A 20,503-nucleotide genomic window follows, 5' to 3' on the forward strand; every position below is an offset into this window, starting at 1 on the left:
AGCCTTTGAAGAGCTCTGATATCATATCATATGTTTGATGTTTTACACAAAAATTGAAAAAACCCAAACTTTTGTAGACACGTATCTTGACAGTTGTTTGAAGAACATTTTGCCAAATCCAGAGATCTGCATACACATCTACTGTCTCTGTGGCCACAACTTTTAGATCCAAAGGACCCGTTGGTTTGTTCAGATTATACCTGGAGAAACTGGTCATAAATGTTTTGTAGATTAGAGGGATTGAAGCATGTCATCCACCATTGAAATCTGAATTGACTGCATGGTGTATTTGGTAATGGTCAAGGGGAGATAATTCTTGACAAACATGTCAGGCAAATTGCTTTGCATGCAGATTGTTTAGTGTTGTCCTCTTATGACAGAATGCTGTGTAATGAAAATGTTTTCTACTCTTCAGACAATTCCTTCATTAATCCACAATTACAGACGATTTTTGAGAGAGTTCGGCAAAGTGCAGATTTCATGCCTTCCTCCCAGATGCGGGTAAGGCCAAGTTTGTTGAGTTTTAGGTTTGAAGATTTAACAGGGCAGAATCAACTGCCAGAATTAATGTAAAGTACAAAAACCTTTTGCTTAATGTCTTGTTCTGTGACTGAATTGATTTAGACGGAGAGAATACTCTAAAACATTAGAATGGGGCTGTGAGGTAGCCTAGTGGTTAAAGCGTTCGCTTGTCACGCTGTTACGGTTAAATAATTGCCGTGACAAAAGGTTTAAGAGTCCCCTTTGAACCAGCCAAATATAACGCAGACATGTCTAAAATATTCAATAATATATTGAACAAACAATGAGCAAGCTACAATGAATGACAGTACAGATATTTAGTACAATGCAATTGAGTCACAAATCTTAAGTAATGGGCCACAAATATGAAATATTAACTCACCAGAGTCTTCAAATTTACAATGAGAGCTGATATTCTAAGTGAAAGTAGTTTACAACTGTCATAAAGCAGCCAAGAAGTACTGTATATATTGTGTATGTTCATCTTCTTTCAGCGGGTATTGACAAAACAACTTGGACCTGACTGGAGAAGTAAACTGGAGACGTTTGACGAAAAGCCTTTCGCTGCGGCCTCCATTGGCCAGGTGCACAGAGGAACTTTGCTCGATGGCCGTCCAGTTGCCATGAAAATACAGGTAGTTATTTTAATATATAGGCAGTGATATAGCTGTACAAACTGATTGATCATTTAATCATGGACACTCCTGTGACATTTGTCTATATTAAAGACAAACATAGAATATAGTCGATTTACAATGGACATTGTGCAGTCTGATATGGGGAATTCCTGATTAGAAATTGTGCACAGCAACCTATGCTGGTTGCAAGATGTGACTGAATGGATCAGACTCTGTGATTTCATTGTTAGAGTATGATCAATTTCAGTTGTTCACTGGTCACGAGGGGGTACATCAACCTATGGGACCCATGGGACCAGTGAACAACGTATTTATCTTACCGAACACCTTAATGTTAATTTTGAATTGTTTGAAGCACGGGTACAAATCTTTTTGTAGCCATTGCTAGATTTTGCAGACAAGAAAAACAGATTGAACAAAGATGGCACACATAACACCTGTCATGAAAAACCTCCACTGGCTGCCTGTTAAATCAAGAATTGACTTTAAAATATTGTGTTTTGTCTACAAATGCCTCAATGGCATAGGCCCAGAATACTTGAAAGAACTTCTTACCCCGTACACTCCAGAAAGACAGCTCCGTTCTCAGAATCTGAACCTACTCTCTGTGCCTCGGTTCAAACTGCAAACTTTTGGAAGGAAATCCTTTGTCTGCTCTGCCCCTCTACTCTGGAACTCTCTCCCTATCACCATTAAATCAGCAGTTGACTTTTATTCCTTCAAACGACTTCTCAAGACTCATCTGTTTTCACTGCATTATGACTAGCAACTAGTCCCTTATTGTATATATGCATATTATCCACTCACTCTGTTAGCGCTTTGAGCATGGGCCTTGTGCATGGAAAAGGCGCATTATAAGTTCACATTTATTATATATTATTATTATTTAGAGTTATCTCCCTTCCATCGATTTGCTTTCGCAAAACATCGATAATTTCCGTACATTACGTGATTAAATGTTATTCGAGATAAAGAATTACCTCCACGAAGTACCAAATGAGTTGCCATTGACAGCAGGGTACATTAAATTGTTACTCGCTTGAAAGCGGGGTACGTTGAAAATAACAGAAGAGCGATCAGCCAATCAGAAAGCGACATTTATGTGTGAGGTAAGATAATTAATATGATACACAGGATACAAGCGTGAATGCCTGGTACGACTACATACAGGGTACATGTCATTATGGCAAAATATTGCAGAAGAGCATTGTTCTTTCTGCAAAGTTTATTTCCCATGTCCATCTGCTGTAAGAAAAATTTATTATTTTTATCCCCCGCAATGCGTTTTGCGGGGGTATTAGAATGGACTCCGTCCGTGCGTGCGTGTGTGCGTGTGCGCGTCCGTCCGTCCGTGCACTTTTGTCTTTTCCGGAGCAGAACTCTAAAACCGTTCACTATTTCTTCACCAAACTTGGCACATAGATAGATCTGGTGGTGTAGTGGTGCCTTTTGGTAGTTTTGGAATTCTGAATAAAATATTTTTGGCGTTTCCATGGCAACAAGTTTGACTTAGACTGAAATTGGTGGTTGTGCTCTTTTCCGGAGCAGACCACTAAAACCGTTGCATATTTCTTCACCAAACTTGGCACATAGATAGATCTGGTGGTGTAGTGGTGCCTTTTGGTAGTTTTGGAATTCTGAATAAAATATTTTTGGCGTTTCCATGGCAACAAGTTTGACTTAGACTGAAATTGGTGGTTGTGCTCTTTTCCGAGCAGACCACTAAAACTTAGCACATAGATAGATCTGGTGGTGTAGTGGTGCCTTTTGGTAGTTTTGGAATTCTGAATAAAATATTTTTGGTGGCAACAAGTTTGACTTAGACTGAAATTGGTGGTTGTGCTCTTTTCTGGAGCAGACCACTAAAACCCTTCATTTCTTCACCAAACTTGGCACATAGATAGATCTGGTGGTGTAGTGGTGCCTTTTGGTAGTTTTGGAATTCTGAATAAAATATTTTTGGTGGCAACAAGTTTGACTTAGACTGAAATTGGTGGTTGTGCTCTTTTCTGGAGCAGACCACTAAAACCGTTCAATATTTCTTCGCCAAACTTGGCACATAGATAGATCTGGTGGTGTACTGGTGCCTTTTGGTAGTTTTGGAATTCTGGATAAAATATTTTGGCGTTTCCATGGCAACAAGTTTCACTTTGACTGAAATTGGTGATAGTGCTATTTTCTGGAGCAGAACTTTAAAAACCTTTCAATACTCTCCTTCCACTTTTCTATATACACACCTAAGTATTTGACATAATCATAACTCGTAGACATAATCATGAAGAGTATTTTGCCATTGCGGGGGATATTGATGACTTTGTCTTCTTGTTTATTATTTCAAGTTTATTTTGTCGACAGTTATGTTTACTGAAAGGGTAGGTCTGAAGGCCTTTCATGTCAAGTGTTGCCTGATTTGCACTGATAACTCGGAACTGTTGTATTTGCATTTTAGGAATGTTCGGAAGAGGCCTAAAGTTTACCATGTTTCATGTGTATTTGCAGTACCCTGGTGTGGCCCAGAGTATTGATAGTGACATCAACAACCTGATGGCCGTATTACGAGTAGGAAAACTCCTGCCAGAAGGTAACCATAATCTCTTACCAAGTTCCTACTACTGACTGTGGGTGCATCATGGTCTGGGTGGTGAAGATTTTGTTTTAATTATTACACTGCTGTCTAGATAAGGTTACCTCCCTTGACATGGTCCTTATTGTTAGTTCCTCATCTTTCAATCATGTAGTGCTTATTCTAGTTGTTGAAAAATAATGCCCATATCAGTGTTGATGTGCCATGTTCTTAGAGACCTCTAATCATGTTGGGGCTGTGGGGTAGACTAGTGGTTAAAGCGTTCGCTCGACACACGAAGACATGGGTTCGATTCCCCACGTGTGCATTTCTGGTGTACCCCGCCGTGATATTGCTGGAATATTGCTTAAAAATATTAAATAATATGCATAAAGTAATGAAAGTTGATGTACAGTAGAACACGGATATAACGAACACGGATATAGCATACAAACGGATATAGCGAACAAATTTAAAAGTCCCGTCAACAGTCCTTTATAATATCATTAAAATTATACACGAATAACGAACTCGTGAGTAGCAAATAAACGGCAATAGCGAACTGATTTACTACCCCTAAGCCCAACTAACGACGTGATTAGCGAACTCACTCAGTGTCAGCTCAGTGTCAGCTCAGCCACTTAGCGGTATACATCAACCTTGTTGGAGGCGAATCAACATTGTTCGATGGTCATTAACGTGTTAATCAAAACAAACATGTCGTGTTTAAAAGCTTGACTGGTATACAGGTCTTCAGTGCACTCTCGTCACTATGGCAGGCAAACGTAAAGCCATCACTTTTGACACCAAGCTTCAGATAATTCAGGCTGTAGATTCAGGTGTGAAATCTAAGACAAACATCGCTTACGACTTTGGCATTCCAAAATCCACTCTCAGTTCCATCATTAAGAATCGCGAATCGATTCTTGCAAAATCTGTGTCAACTGATTATGGCCCCGCCCGCAAAAAGTTGAGAGCTGCCAATCACCAAGACATAGAAGATGCTCTCTACAAATGGTTTCAAGGGGCTAGAAGTGAGAACATTCCCTTAAATGGTCCCATGTTGCAGACTAAGGCAAATGAATTGGCATCCAAGTTAGGTCATTTAGATTTTAATTGCAGTAGTGCTTGGATTGACAGATTCAAACAGAGGCGTGGCATCGTATGTAAATCAAGTCACGGGGAAAGTGCATCTGTTGACCCCGACCTCGTCAATGATTGGCTGAAAACTCGCCTGCCTGGCTATCTTGAAGAGTACAAGCCTGATAACATTTTCAATGCTGACGAAACTGGCCTCTTCTACAAAATGAAACCAAACAGAACTCTTCACTTTAAATCTGAAAAATGCAGTGGTGGAAAAAATTCTAAAGAGAGAATAACATTGTTGGTAGCGGCAAACATGTCCGGGAGTGAAAAACTTCAGTTGTTAGTGATCGGGAAGGCAGCAAAGCCTAGATGCTTCAAAAATGTACGCAGTTTGCCAGTAACTTACAGATCAAATACCAAGGCCTGGATGACAGGTGAATTATTCACAGAGTGGATCAAAAACCTGGAAAAGAGTATGACAAGACAAAAACGTAAGATCCTGATGTTTGTAGACAATTGTCCTGCCCATCCTGTCGTGAAACACCTGACACACGTCAAACTTGTCTTCCTTCCACCGAACACTACGAGTAAGATTCAACCCATGGACCAGGGTATAATAGCAAACCTGAAACAACTGTACAAGGGCCAGGTAATGAGGAAAATGCTAACTGCCTATGATCAGAAGAAAGAACATCAAATCACTCTCCTTGATGCCATCCAGATGATTCATGCCGCTTGGAGACAGGTCAAATCTAACACGATCGCCAACTGCTATCGGAAGGGGAGGCTTTGTCCTTCCTGAGCGAGATGAAGGTTCGTCAGACGATGAGACAGACAACATGGTTCTTTCCGACCTCAGAGTTATGTGGAATGAACTGTCAGAAAAAGCAGAAGAAATCCCGGCAGATGTCACGTTGGACGACTTCATCAATGCTGACAATCAAGTTGTTACAGCCGAACGCCCTACTGAAGACGAGATTGTGACGTCAGTAGCCCAGCAGTTTGCCACGCCCACTGTCACACCCGCTCCCAACTCGAATAGTGAAGATGATGAACCTCGCCCGAAGCCATCCTTTGCTGAGGCCAATGCAGCATTAGAGACACTACGTCATCTACTTGTTTGTGAAGGTACAGATAGTTCTATCTTCGACTCTCTTGCAGATGTCTGTGACGCAGTCGACAAAATGAAGTCTGCAAGACGTGGTGTGCAGAGCAAAATTGTGGACTTTGTTAAACGTAATTAAGTTATATACATGTATTGTTGAGATTGTTGTGATTGTTAAAAATGTTTTAGCTAATATCTGTGAATGATAAATTCAGAATTTTAATGTTATGTCAATGTACATGTACAAGAATAAATATTTGTAGCCTCAGCGTATACGTGTCTCTACATCTCTACAATCCAAGATGGCGGTCAAATGTGAATAACGAACACCGGATATAGCAAACTAAATTTCGTGGTCCCTTGGAGTTCGTTATATCCGTGTTCTACTGTACTTTGAAAACTACATTTGGGTAATTTTTCACAATATGGCCACAAGCATCAAAGTTAGCTGTGGTCTGTTTGTTGGCGTTATATGTCATGTTGTCATATTGTCATACTGTCAGTGTTCATTGTTATGAGGGTAAATATTAACTGTTACTGGTTTTGTTGACCTTCATGTTAAGCTGATGCTGCATTGCGAAGTATGTCAGTATGTGTAGTGAGTAGTGGGCACTATCAAACAAATGAAATGCAGGTTGGTATTTGCTTTGCATGTTGTGTGATTCACCACTCTCTGGTTATTGTGTACCATGGCTTAAATTCTTTCTGTATTTTTTGTTCTGTAAACTTCCACTCTGAAATTGCCAGACTGAGTGAACTGAACATTGATATGTATGTTTCCCCTAATGATGACTGATACAAATGTCAGTTTAACTGGTGTTTCTTGCAGGTCTGTACGTGGAAAACGTGATGAATGTAGCCAGGAGGGAGCTGGCATGGGAGGTCGACTATAACAGGGAGGCTGAATGCAGCAAAAGATTCAGGTAAATGGCATAGATTGTGATACACAGCATATAATATGGTACACAGAATAGATTTAAGGTACATTGCATAGATTCAGGTACACAGCGTAGATAAGGATCATGATGTAGATTCAAGTACACTGTACAGATTCAGGTACATGGTATAGATTTAAGTTACATGGCATAGATTCAGGTACACAGCGTAGATAAGGATCATGACGTAGATTCAAGTACACTGTACAGATTCAGGTACATGGAATAGATTTAGGTACATGGCATAGAATCAGATGCACAATAATAATTTTGTTTCTCAAAATTAATGTATATTTTATAAAAAGAGAAAAAACGGTTTAACATAAACATGAAAAAGCAATAATGTTGTCAGATTTTGCATGCATATTCAGATCTTGTGAAGCATCCTTCAGACAAATGATGCCAACACACTATAAGGTATTCAAGTAACCATGGTAACACAAACAGGAAAAATGGAAACTGAAATGTTAATGACTCTGTTGAAAATAGACCACCCCTACAAGGAAATCTTTATACCAGTCTGGGCCTGGGCGGTGGGGTAGCCTAGTGGTTAAAGCGTTGGCTCGTCACGCCGAAGACCCGGGTTCAAATCCCCACATGGGTACAATGAGTGAAGCCCATTTCTGGTGTCCCCCGCCATGATATTGCTGGAATATTGCTAAAAGCGGCGTAAAACCAAACTCAGTCAGTCAGTTATACCAGTCTGGGCCTGGGAAACTTGAGGTTGATCTGCAACAGTTCTACAGTTTATGTTTTAACACCTGTGCCATGCACCTGAATTTGTGTGTAGTTCTAACAGAATGTCTAGTGCATTTCATGTCCATTTCAATGAAGTAGGAAGTATGTCAAACATATAATTGATGTTTCCAGAAACTTGTTGAAGGACTACTCGGAATTCCAAATTCCTGAGGTGATAGAAGAATTAACAGCATCCCAGATTTTGACCACAGAGTTTGTGGAGGGCATGCCACTTGACCAGTGCATTGATCTGGACCAGGAGACCCGAGACAAGGTGAGACAGCTGTGTAACAACCTCTCTGTGTCACAGTTTGACCAGTGTTGGGTCTGGGTGAGGTGTGCGACAGCTGTGTAACAGCCTCTCTGTGTCACAGTTTGACCAGTGTTGGGTCTGGGTGTGACGTGTGACAGCTGTGTAACAGCCCTCTATGTCTGTTTGACCAGTGTTGGGTCTGGGTGAGACGTGAGACAGCTGTGTAACAACCTCTCTGTGTCACAGTTTGACCAGACTGGGTGAGGCGTGAGACAGCTGTGTAACAGCCTCTCTGTGTCATAGTTTGACCAGTGTTGGGTCTGGGTGAGACGTGAGACAGCTGTGTAACAACCTCTCTGTGTCACAGTTTGACCAGTGTTGGGTCTGGGTGAGGCATGACAGCTGTGTAACAACCTCTCTCTGTGTCACAGTTTGACCAGTGTTGGGTCTGGGTGAGGCGTTGAGACAGCTGTGTAACAAAGCTTCTCTGTGTCACTGTTTGACCAGTGTTGGTCTGTATCACGGATTTGACCAGTGATGGGTCTGTACCTATGGCGGTGTGGGGTAACCTAGTGGTTGGTCTGGGTGAGGTGTGCGACAGCTGTGTAACAGCCTCTCTGTGTCACAGTTTGACCAGTGTTGGGTCTGGGTGAGACGTGAGACAGCTGTGTAACAACCTCTCTGTGTCACAGTTTGACCAGTGTTGGGTCTGGGTGAGGCATGACAGCTGTGTAACAGCCTCTCTATGTCACAGTTTGACCAGTGTTGGGTCTGGGTGAGACGTGAGACAGCTGTGTAACAACCTCTCTGTGTCACAGTTTGACCAGACTGGGTGAGACGTGAGACAGCTGTGTAACAGCCTCTCTGTGTCACAGTTTGACCAGTGTTGGGTCTGGGTGAGACGTGAGACAGCTGTGTAACAGCCTCTCTGTGTCACTGTTTGACCAGTGTTGGGTCTGGGTGAGGCATGACAGCTGTGTAACAACCTCTCTGTGTCACAGTTTGACCAGTGTTGGGTCTGGGTGAGACGTGAGACAGCTGTGTAACAAACTCTCTGTGTCACTGTTTGACCAGTGTTGGTCTGTGTCACAGTTTGACCAGTGATGGGTCTGTACCATGAGCGGGCGGTGGGGTAGCCTAGTGGTTAAAGCGTCCGCTCGTCGCGCCGAAGACCCGGGTTCGAATCCTCACATGGGCACAATGTGTGAAGTCCATTTCTGGTGTCCCCCGCCGTGATATTGCTGGAATATTGCTAAAAGCGGCGTAAAACCATACTCACTCACTCACTCACTCACTAACTGTACCATGAGAATGGAGACAGTCAATCTCGTGTTGGTGTATCTATCAACTGCATATACTGTGTGAACAAGGCTCCCTAAATACAGTGTGTTTCTAATGCACAATGTTTACTATACCAGAACACACATAATGACACATTTATATATTATGGGGCGGTGGGGTAGCCTAGTGGTTAAAGCATTCACTTGTCACGCCTAAGGCCCGGGTTCGATTCCCCACATGGGTACAATGTATGAAGCCGATTTCTGGTGTCCCTTGCCATGCTATTGCTGGAGTATTGCTAAAAGCGGCGTAAAACTAAACTCATTCTATTTTATGATTACACTAAGATGAAGCTTTTGTCCAGGTTGCCCGGATACTAAGTAGATTTCATAAAGGTAGGCGAGAACACTATGAAAACACTGAAAAGGATGTTTACATGAATCAAATACTTTTTTCTCAGTTATTGGCAGTTTCTTCAACTTATGATGTACACAGCTGTGTCCAGAAGGTATAATAACATAAAGTAACCTGGCTAGAGTATAAATTTCTATCTGGCTACTCAACCACTACTAACTAATCCATCCAGGGTAGCCACTGCACGTCTCCAAAGTTAGGAATTGTTTTTTGGAGGCATGTAAAGATGATGTTAAACAAACGCTGTATGGGACAGTTTTACCAGTGTTGGGTCTGGTGAGGTCATATGACCTTCTAGTGCCTCTGGACTAGATCCACCAACAGCATCCAACTGCATGAAGTAAGAGTCATAATGTCCATGATAGTGTCACATGGTAACTGCTCCATCTCATCCATAGTGGAAGGATGTTTCGGGATTTACTTCTTCTGTTCCAAAAAGAAGGTGGTACCCCTTTTCATCAAGATTCATGAAGATTAGACGTTTCCTTGGAGTTATATGAACAGTACATGAATTAAAAAACTACAGATGGATTGACTCAAATAGTATGATTCAGGATTAGGAAAAATATGTACTTTTTAGAATAAATATGTTATTTCATACTTACCCTGACTCATACGCTATAATATCTGATGAACACCACGCTTTTCGCTAATTTTGATTTATTTGAAAATGGAGAGAGTGACGAGTGAGCAACAGGTCGTGTGGAGCCGCATGCACATTTGAGGGTGTGTTTGGGTGTGTTTACTGTTCTTGGGAAACATAACACAGAATGTTTCCATTATGTCTCAGGTTAAGGCAGAGAAGCAAATAGGATGAGTTAGGATAAGCGTAAAATATTATTTATACTCTAAAAAGAAATAATCTTTAAGGTTGTAGCTTTTTGAAATTTGCGTTGGCCTCTGATGTAAGTCTGATGAGTAAAAACAGCATCTGTGAGTATAAGCCACATCACACTTTGTTTTCAGATAATTATCCATGTTTCCTTAATTCAAATTCATGTTTCCTTAATTCCATTAATTCATACCCATAGCACAGGACTCCACCCATGTTTCATCACTCCTTATCTCTGAAGACATTAGGGGTTCATGTTAACTGAAATACATATATGTGTGTTCAGTATCACTGTGGTATCTAGGTACATTCGGTAAGGCAGTTGTGTATTTACATTACAAGCCCAGTTTCTGGAATATACACATCACAACATACAGTAAATCTTGAAGTTAATGCAAGTTATCTCAGCAATCTCTTATTAAAATGTTTGAAAATTGATAGTTAACAAAACAGACTCCCCTCAGATCGTTTCATGTGAAAGAATAGGTGAGAACTCGGTTAGTACAGATGTGAAATTTGTGATAAACCATCAATAGGCATGATGGCTTACCGTTGAAGTTGTATTTCCTGTTAAGCTAAGCATTTTTTATATGTCAAGATTGAATGACCATGGATATTTCCGTCGGATGTGTACTTATTTTAAACTTGAACAAATGTAACCTTTACCGAGTCTAAATATATCATTTATGATAAATGTATTCATACTTGGTCAACTAAGGTTTGTTTGAGTCGTGAATAAGGTAAATATCAGTTGCTTAATAACGGCGACTAGGTGCAATTAGTTCACAAGCTATTTCAGTGTAGCATAAATAATTTTCATGAATTGAGTTTAGGATGGATCTTTGTAAAATTTGACAGGCAAATGTGACAGAGAAGATTAGGGAACAGTTGTGGGGTCAAATGATGGCAATTATAATTCAGAAATTGCAAACAAGATTTTTCCAAACAAAATGGCAAGTTTCATATCAATGGATTTTGTTCCGTGAAAGTCAAAATAAGTCTACTAATTTAAAATGAAAACATACTGTCACTGAGATATAAAGTTACAAGATGATAGCTTTAATGGTCATCTCATTCATCTGAAAAGTGAAATAGACACTGTGTACGGAGCAGCAGTTCTAACAAATACATGTTAATGTCATACAAACGATAATGAGAGAGTACAATAAGGACGTACAGTAGTCTTTCTTAAGAAAGAAGTACTCTTCTCCGGAAGTATAATTGCTGCTCTTTGATCTTTGATTGGAGCGTGGTTCAGTTTGATACAGACAAAAGTTGTTTTCTCCTTCTAATATTCCTTTAGAGTTGGGGAAGGTCATAATAGTATTACGTCGTATTTGGCTAAGGGTGAGCAAATGCATTAGATGAGAGACACTTGGGTTTCTAAGACATTTTATAGAATTGGAAAGAAATCAGGAATGTGTTGAAGTTGTTCCCCGCCTTTAAGCTTTTCTTTTTCTGTAAAACCAGGAAATAATGATGTAACTTTTCTTTACTCCATATTTTGAAACCTGATAGTCTGTAAGCATGGTAATTCTTACTAGATTTTATCATGATGGCAGGATTCTGTTGAAACCTGACAGTCTGTAAGGATGGTAATTCTTAGTAGATGTTATCATGATGGCAGATTCTGTTGAAACCTGACAGTCTGTAAGCATGGTAATTCTTACTAGATGTTATCATGATGGCAGGATTCTGTTGAAACCTGACAGTCTGTAAGCATGGTAATTCTTACTAGGTTTTATCATGATGGCAGGATTCTGTTGAAATCATGATGGCAGGATTCTGTTGAAACCTGACAGTCTGTAAGCATGGTAATTCTTACTAGATTTTATCATGATGGCAGGATTCTGTTGAAACCTGACAGTCTGTAAGCATGGTAATTCTTACTAGATTTTATCAAGATGGCAGGATTCTGTTGAAACCTGACAGTCTGTAAGCATGGTATCTTCTAATAAATGTTATCATGATGGCAGAATTCTGTTGAAACCTGACAGTCTGTAAGCATGGTAATTCTTACTAGATTTTATCATGATGGCAGGATTCTGTTGAAACCTGACAGTCTGTAAGCATGGTAATTCTTACTAGATTTTATCATGATGGCAGGATTCTGTTGAAACCTGACAGTCTGTAAGCATGGTAATTCTTACTAGATTTTATCATGATGGCAGACTTCTGTTGAAACCTGACAGTCTGTAAGCATGGTAAGTCTTACTAGATTTTATCGTGATGGCAGGATTCTGTTGAAACCTGACAGTCTGTAAGCATGGTAAGTCTTACTAGATTTTATCATGATGGCAGGATTCTGTTGAAACCTGACAGTCTGTAAGCATGGTATCTTCTAATAGATGTTATCATGATGGCAGACTTCTGTTGAAACCTGACAGTCTGTAAGCATGGTAATTCTTACTAGATTTTATCATGATGGCAGGATTCTGTTGAAACCTGACAGTCTGTAAGCATGGTAATTCTTACTAGATTTTATCATAGATTACTAGATTTTATCATGATGGCAGGATTCTGTTGAAACCTGACAGTCTGTAAGCATGGTAATTCTTACTAGATTTTATCATGATGGCAGGATTCTGTTGAAACCTGACAGTCTGTAAGCATGGTAATGCTTACTAGATTTTATCATGATGGCAGGATTCTGTTGAAACCTGACAGTCTGTAAGCATGGTATCTTCTAATAGATGTTATCACGAAGGCAGGATTCTGTTGAAACCTGACGGTCCTGTAACCATGGTAACTGTTACTAGATGTTATCATGATGATTGGATTCTGTTGAAACCTGTCAACAACAGATCAACAACTTAATACGACCAGCAATTAATTGGTGGTGTATATAGTCATTCTTCCAGTGTGATGATGTGCAAATGGAACAAAAATATGAAATGATGTTTCATTTGCACTTCCAATTGTTACAGTTCTAAAATAGGTGTGTGAAGTCTGTGATACTGACCTTGTTCCCAGTACACCAGGCGGTGATATGCTGAATATGCTGAGCGTGTAGATCCCCAACATCACTACCTGTCATAACACTTGACACTGGGGGCAGTAAACACATGGTGAACTACACATTGGGTCATTTGGTTACATTAGCATGTGAGAGTTTAACTATTTTTACATCATTTTTTAAGTCTGACTTGTGCACCTGGAACCTTGGTAAATGTCACCATGGCCTACCTGCAACAACGAGTGCATGTTGTGTATTTCAAAATATTACGTGTTTCTAATGCTATGATTGCTTTATGCATGATGACATAGGGCATTGTTTCTCAGTTGGAGCTGCAGACTGTCCCAAGTTTATTTCAAAGTATGCAATATATGATTTTCTTTGTGCTAAAGTAGGTTTATGAAGTGGTCCAAAAACACAGTGATGTTTGAAGTAGAACTGTCCTACATCTATGTTAAAATGTAGGAGTTATTATTCTAGGGCTGAGATGTTCTTATGGAACATTCTCCAAAACCCCAGTCCACAAAGTAGTCTTGGCGCTGTTAGTGACCTATGTTAAATCATGTATTGCTCTATCAAGTTAGAATCAGGTAATTACACTATCTGTGTCACATCCAGTAATAAATCTTGTGACAATGACTCATTGTGATACAAGTTGCCAGCAGCAGTATGAAGACCAGCATGGTGATAACAGTCATAACGCAACCTGTGTGCAGTATACAACAACACAGCAGGATGGTGCACAGATTTAGGTGACACTGACTCAAGGCAGGTATTTTCGGTGTGATTGAAGGCAGGTCAAGGTTCATTTCATGTGTTTGAATACACGTCAAGGTTCATTTCATTTGCTTGAATAGAGGTCAAGGTTCATTTCATGTGCTTGAATAGAGGTCAAGGTTCATTTCATGTGTTTGAAGACAGTTTACCTCTATGTGCTTGAAGGCAATATATATAGCAGTATGCAGGGCGGTGAGGTGGCCTAGTGGTTAAAGCATTCACTCCTCACACTGAAGACCCGGGTTCAATTCCCCACATGGGTACAATGTGTGAAGAACATTTCTGGTGTCCGGGATATTGCTGGAATATTGCTAAAAGTGGCGTAAAACCATACTCACCCACTATATCAGTATGCCTGAAGGCAGTTTACAGCTATATGCTTGCTTGAAGATAGTTTACAGCTATATGCTTGCTTGAAGGCAGTTTACCAGCTATATGCTTGCTTGAAGGCAGTTTACCAGCTGTATGCTTGCTTGAAGGCAGTTTACAGCTATATGCTTGCTTGAAGATAGTTTACTGCTATATGTTTGCTTGAAGGCAGTTTACAGCTACCGTATATGACCGACTATAAGTCGGATCCGACTAAAAGTCGGGCCCCTTTCTCAACCCTCTAAATCCTTGCCAAAACCATGTAACTCAAGTATAAGTTGTCCCCTTTCCCCGTACGAATCGGTATCGCCGCCTCAATCTTCACGCTCGGACACGATGTTTAATGCGAAAATATATGCATGAAGCATGTTTGTCACAGGTCATAACCTAGCACGATACGTCAAATAAATCCCATAATTTACGTATAGGTAGCGATTTCTTGCTTCATATGTTCAGAAAAGCATTATTTTACCCAAAACTTTCGTCTATACTAGGATCTAAAGGTTTTCGTTTATGAGGACGGTATCCATTGCCGTAATATGATTGGCTGCCTTAGGTCACGTGTCTGGTTTTGACTAATCACGACCCTTATAGCAGACTGTGGCGAAAAAGCGTCATTAGAAACCAATTTTTATCCAATAAAATTGCTTCTTACAAGTGTGAAAATACTCTCGGCAAGGGTACAGTGATATTTTTGATGTTCAGAGCTTTCGAACGATGCCCGACATAAAACGATTCGCCTCCCATGTTATTCATACGACGCTTCGAAAACGGAGGTATTTTCCGTTGTTATGTCATGTTACCGAGCGGAAAGCCACAGATATCGGGAAATAGGCGACCATACATATTATTTAAGAAATCTTTTTATAATAATTTTCTGATTACGTAAAAATGAAAATATAAAAGAAAAAGTCACGGGCATGTTATGACATGTCACAAATGGAAAAAAAAATCGCCATTATTTTTGCTTCTTTCGTGGTTTATCTGGACATTATAAATGTAAACTTGCATTTTCATCATTAACAGTATTTTTCAAAACCACCACACAAAACTGCCACAGAATACAAATAAGTTTACTTTACGTGAAACAAGTCGTGTCACGTCGCCCAACTTGATCGCTCGATAACAAAGTACCGGTAGGTACATAGCTGTGATCAAAATATCTGATTAAATTAAATTTTTTGTTTATACTATGAAATATATTTTACAAAAGACAAACAACAAAGTTTTATATTTTATGTTTTATTTGTCCCACGATGTCATTTACCTTTGGAAACATCAGTACGTATATGCTTCCTGCTTCCGGTGTAAACATTGCCAGTTGAGTTCGCAGGGCTGGCAGATTCACACACCTGACCTCGGGAATTTTTGGGTAGATTAAGAAACTCAAGTAGAAGTCGGGTCTGGTTTTTTACCTACATTTTCTGGTATCAAATTTCCGACTTATAGTCGGTCATATACAGTATGTGATTGCTTGAAGGCAGTTTACAGCTATGTGCTTGCTTGAAGGAAGTTTACAGCTATATGCTTGCTTGAAGGCAGTTTACAGCTATATGTTTGCTTGAAGGCAGTATATATCAGGATTCTTGGAGGCAGTTTACAGCTATATGTTTGCTTGAAGGCAGTATATATAAGGATTCTTGGAGGCAGTTTACAGCTATATGCTTGCTTGAAGGCAGTTTACAGCTATATGTTTGCTTGAAGGCAGTATATATCAGGATTCTTGGAGGCAGTTTACAGCTATATGCTTGCTTGAAGGCAGTATATATAAGGATTCTTGGAGGCAGTTTACAGCTATATGTTTGCTTGAAGGCAGTATATATAAGGATTCTTGGAGGCAGTTTACAGCTATATGCTTGCTTGAAGGCAGTTTACAGCTATATGCTTGCTTGAAGGCAGTATATATCAGGATTCTTGAAGGCAGTTTACAGCTATATGCTTGCTTGAAGGCAGTATATATCAGGATTCTTGGAGGCAGTTTACAGCTATATGCTTGCTTGAAGGCAGTATATATCAGGATTCTCGGAGGCAGTTTACAGCTACAGTCAGACCTCGTTAATACGAACACTTTGGTTTTTTAAACAAAACGTTCGGATAGTGAAACGTTCGTACTGCTGAAACCACAGTATATGCACCGAGTTACTTCCCCTTGATATCTTTCCTTACTATCGAGACTCTGAGGTCAGAGATGAAGCCTATGTTTATGAAGGAAATTATAAGCTTGTAAAACGTTATTGCTACTACATCCCATACACCATTTAAAAGATCTAATCCTACTGTTGATAAATATGAAGTTTATTTTTATAATGTTATTAAAAAACTATGGCGATTTTTTTCCATTTGAGACATGTCATAACATGCCCCGCCTTTTTCTTTTATATTTTCATTTTACGCCATCAGAAAATTATTATAAAAAGATTTCTTTAAATAATATGTATGGTCGCCTATTTCCCGATATCTGTGGCTTTCCCGGTAACATGACATAACAACGGAAAATACCTCCGCTTTCGGCCGCCGATGAATAACATGGGAGGCTTAATCGCTTTGATGTCGGGTATCGCTCGAAAAGCTCTGAACATCAACAACATCACTGAACCCTTGCCCGAGTATTTTCACAGTTGTAAGAAGCGATTTTATTGGATAAACATTGGTTTCTAATGACGCTTTTCGCTACAGTCTGCTATAAGGGTCGGATTGGTCAAAATCAGACACGTGACCTAAGTAAACGAAAAACTTTTAGATTTAGACGAAAAGTTTTGGGTAAAATAATGCTATTTTGAACATATTAAGCAAGAAATCGCTACCTATACGTAAATTATGGATTTTATTCATTAGTTTATTCAATTTTCATCGCTATTTTGCTCTTTGACAATGCTATTGTGGACCCAAGGCGTCAAGCATGTGTCCGAGAATCGCTTTTCAATAACATTGCGAAAAATAGTTTATAATTTTAATTCGGTACCGGAGCATATATTTCTGGATTGAAGTCTTTCCCAAACAGCGTGTTCGTTTAAATTTCCTATCACTTATGATAAAGGGATCAAAGGGATGAGTCGCTAAGTCGCTAAACAAACAACGTGTCACTTTGGGTGGACCAGTCAGCAGCGTGGTCAACTTCAATCGTTCGGATTAACGCAGCTGTTAACAACTTAATTAGTCCAATCCGTTCCGACTGACCAGCGTTCGGAGGCGGAAGCTGAATCATCGGACTAACGAGGTGTCAATTATATACAATATATAGGGAGATGATTTGGTGCCCGGTGAGTAGCGTTCGGAAGTCGGGGGATTCGGATTAACGAGGACCGGATTACCGCGGCCTGACTGTATATGCTTGCTTGAAGGCAGTTTACAGCTATATGCTTGCTTGAAGGCAGTATATATCAGGATTCTTGGAGGCAGTGTACAGCTATATGCTTGCTTGAAGGCAGTTTACAGCTATATGCTTGCTTGAAGGCAGTATATATCAGGATTCTTGAAGGCAGTTTACAGCTATATGCTTGCTTGAAGGCAGTTTACAGCTATATGCTTGCTTGAAGGCAGTATATATCAGGATTCTTGGAGGCAGTGTACAGCTATATGCTTGCTTGAAGGCAGTTTACAGCTATATGCTTGCTTGAAGGCAGTATATATCAGGATTCTTGAAGGCAGTTTACAGCTATATGCTTGCTTGAAGGCAGTTTACAGCTATGTTTGCTTAAAGGCAGTTTACAGCTATATACTTGATTGAAGGCAGTTTACAGCTATATGCTTGATTGAAGTCAGTATATATCAGGATGCTTTAAGGCAGTTTATCTCAGGATGCCTGAAGGCAGTATATATCAGGATGCTTTAAGCAGTATATATCAGGATGCTTGAAGGCAGTTTATCTCAGGATGCCTGAAGGCAGTTTGCTTGATCAACATTATAGTGTTACCTATAAATGTGCAACATACTGAACATGAAGCATTTATTTCATTTGATGATTCACATCAAGAACTGGTCTCTGCTCCAGGGGTTCAGCTAATGGAAGCTAATAACAGGTATGAAGATGGTTTGATAGCAAGCCATCCTCACAGTGTTAGAAATGGAAACCTTCCGAAAACAACAGGACACAAAAAAATGGATTTATAACCCATTTATTTAGTCGGGACAAGTTGTTAACATGAAACAGATTCGGAGATTCCAAGATTTAGTTCCAAGATGCATGCCATGATTATTATCTACAGGGTCTGCACTGATAGCTGATCAGCAATGGCCTGTCCAGATGCTGTTTGTAGTGTCGGTGTGCCAGTAATGTGTTATTACCACCTGATTAGAAGAAATGTTGATACAAAGATGTGGTGAGGAGGCAAAGTCCACTCCATCAGGAAAAGTCTGTTAACCCTTACATTCAGGATAAGCTTATTAACACATTACCATTCAGTAAAAATCTGTTAACCCTTACATGGGCAGTGGGGTAGCCTAGTGGTTAGAGCATTGGCTCGTCACGCCGAAGACCCGAGTTCAATTCCCCACATGGGCACAATGTGTGAAGCCCATTTCTGGTGTCCCCCGCCGTGATATTGCTGGAATATTGCTAAAAGCGGCGTAAAACTAAACTCAGTCAGTCAGTCAGTTAACCCTTACCATTCAGGAAATGTCTCTAACCCCTTACTATTCAGGAGAAGACTGTTAACCCTTACCATTCATCAGAAGTCTATCACCCCTAACGATTTAGGAGAAACCTATGAACCCATTTCCATTCAGATATCTGTTGACGGCTTACCTTTCAGGAGAAACCTATTAACCCTTTACCATTCATCAGAATTGTGTTAACCCCTTACGATTCATGAGAAGCCTATTAACCCATTACCATTTAGACATCTGTTAACCCCTTACCATAAAGAAGTTAGCTTTTCCTGTCTTCCTCTCTGCAAGACACTCATTATCATCACCATGTACCCTTCCTCCTTGATGAACCTTATTGCTGAAGACATTAATAGATGGTCCTTTCTGTTACCCTCGTGCTCCCCATTAAGGGGATGAAATATGGACTGGTAAGCTGGGAGTCAATGTCTGACTGGGGTATCCATGTTAAACAGCGGCATTGTGTCCTACTTGCACTCAATAAAAGACAAGAGTCCAGAATAGTAGAAGCAGACATTCAGACAAGTACATGTAAGTGAAATAATCTTGACTGTTAAACGCCGATTCATCTCAATACTTGAAACATCTTATGTAACATCTACCAAATATTATAGTTCTATGTGAACAGCAGATGAAGGCAGATGATGTTCACAGATACACAGAAGGGAGAGAAAAAACTGTTTATCTTTGACCGTTGATTCCTTGTCTTGTTATATTTGAAACAGTTGCAGTAAGAGTTATGTCCCTGTCATCTGCTGTTTGCAGTATAAATCCAGGATCGCTATGATCGCTGTCCGTTAACACTAGGTCAACACAACTGTAAAACATGCTCTACTCATTATGCTGGCGCACAGTCACATGTGTGTCATGAACTTGTGAAGATATGTCCCAGAACTGGTCTTCAGCAAACCATGTTTGTCAGAAGACATGACCAGATGCTGACATGGTGTGTAAACTGGAATCCTTGTTTGAGTGGCATTTTCAACGTTTCGACGTAAGTGCGACATTTCGATACAGATTCTTGCATCGTCGCACTCACGAAATAAAGACGTTGTTATCCATAAAGTTTGTTCTAAACTGGAATCCTGTTCAGAGCAGCGTTGACCCAGCTCACTGTTTTTTGTGCCCTCTCTGAACTAATGATCTACAGACATTTGACAGCAAAAGTCTGCTTGATCTTAGTTGGACATGTAGAAGCTTTAAGTACATGAAGACATGGTGGCCTAACCCTATCATTAGGTTCACATTGACATCTTTATTTCTACCCCAATCAGCTGCTTGTACCTTGCCCAGTCCCATAACTGCACCTTCGTGGTACTTAATTGGCTTCTGTCTCGTTACATTGTTATCTTTGTACAATAATACCAATTTGTGTAAACATATCAGCAAGTGTATTTACAAAACTGATACACTTTATCTTATCTCGACA

At 40.0% G+C, this 20,503-nt stretch overlaps 1 protein-coding gene across 1 annotated transcript in view; it reads left to right on the top strand.

Annotated features, from left to right (window-relative positions):
- LOC124287388 (atypical kinase COQ8B, mitochondrial-like) overlaps positions 1–20,503 on the top strand; it is a 42,063-nt gene that overhangs the window by 5,961 nt on the left and 15,599 nt on the right. Inside the window, exons 6-10 of the mRNA XM_046723912.1 lie at positions 416–501; positions 1,017–1,157; positions 3,660–3,741; positions 6,744–6,837; positions 7,720–7,861. Coding sequence (XP_046579868.1) covers positions 416–501; positions 1,017–1,157; positions 3,660–3,741; positions 6,744–6,837; positions 7,720–7,861 — 545 coding nt within the window. The remainder of the gene's footprint in view (positions 1–415; positions 502–1,016; positions 1,158–3,659; positions 3,742–6,743; positions 6,838–7,719; positions 7,862–20,503) is intronic.

Source organism: Haliotis rubra, unplaced genomic scaffold (assembly GCF_003918875.1).
Source record: "Haliotis rubra isolate DU_JTF1 unplaced genomic scaffold, ASM391887v1 Scf40, whole genome shotgun sequence".
Taxonomy (NCBI): domain Eukaryota; kingdom Metazoa; phylum Mollusca; class Gastropoda; order Lepetellida; family Haliotidae; genus Haliotis; species Haliotis rubra.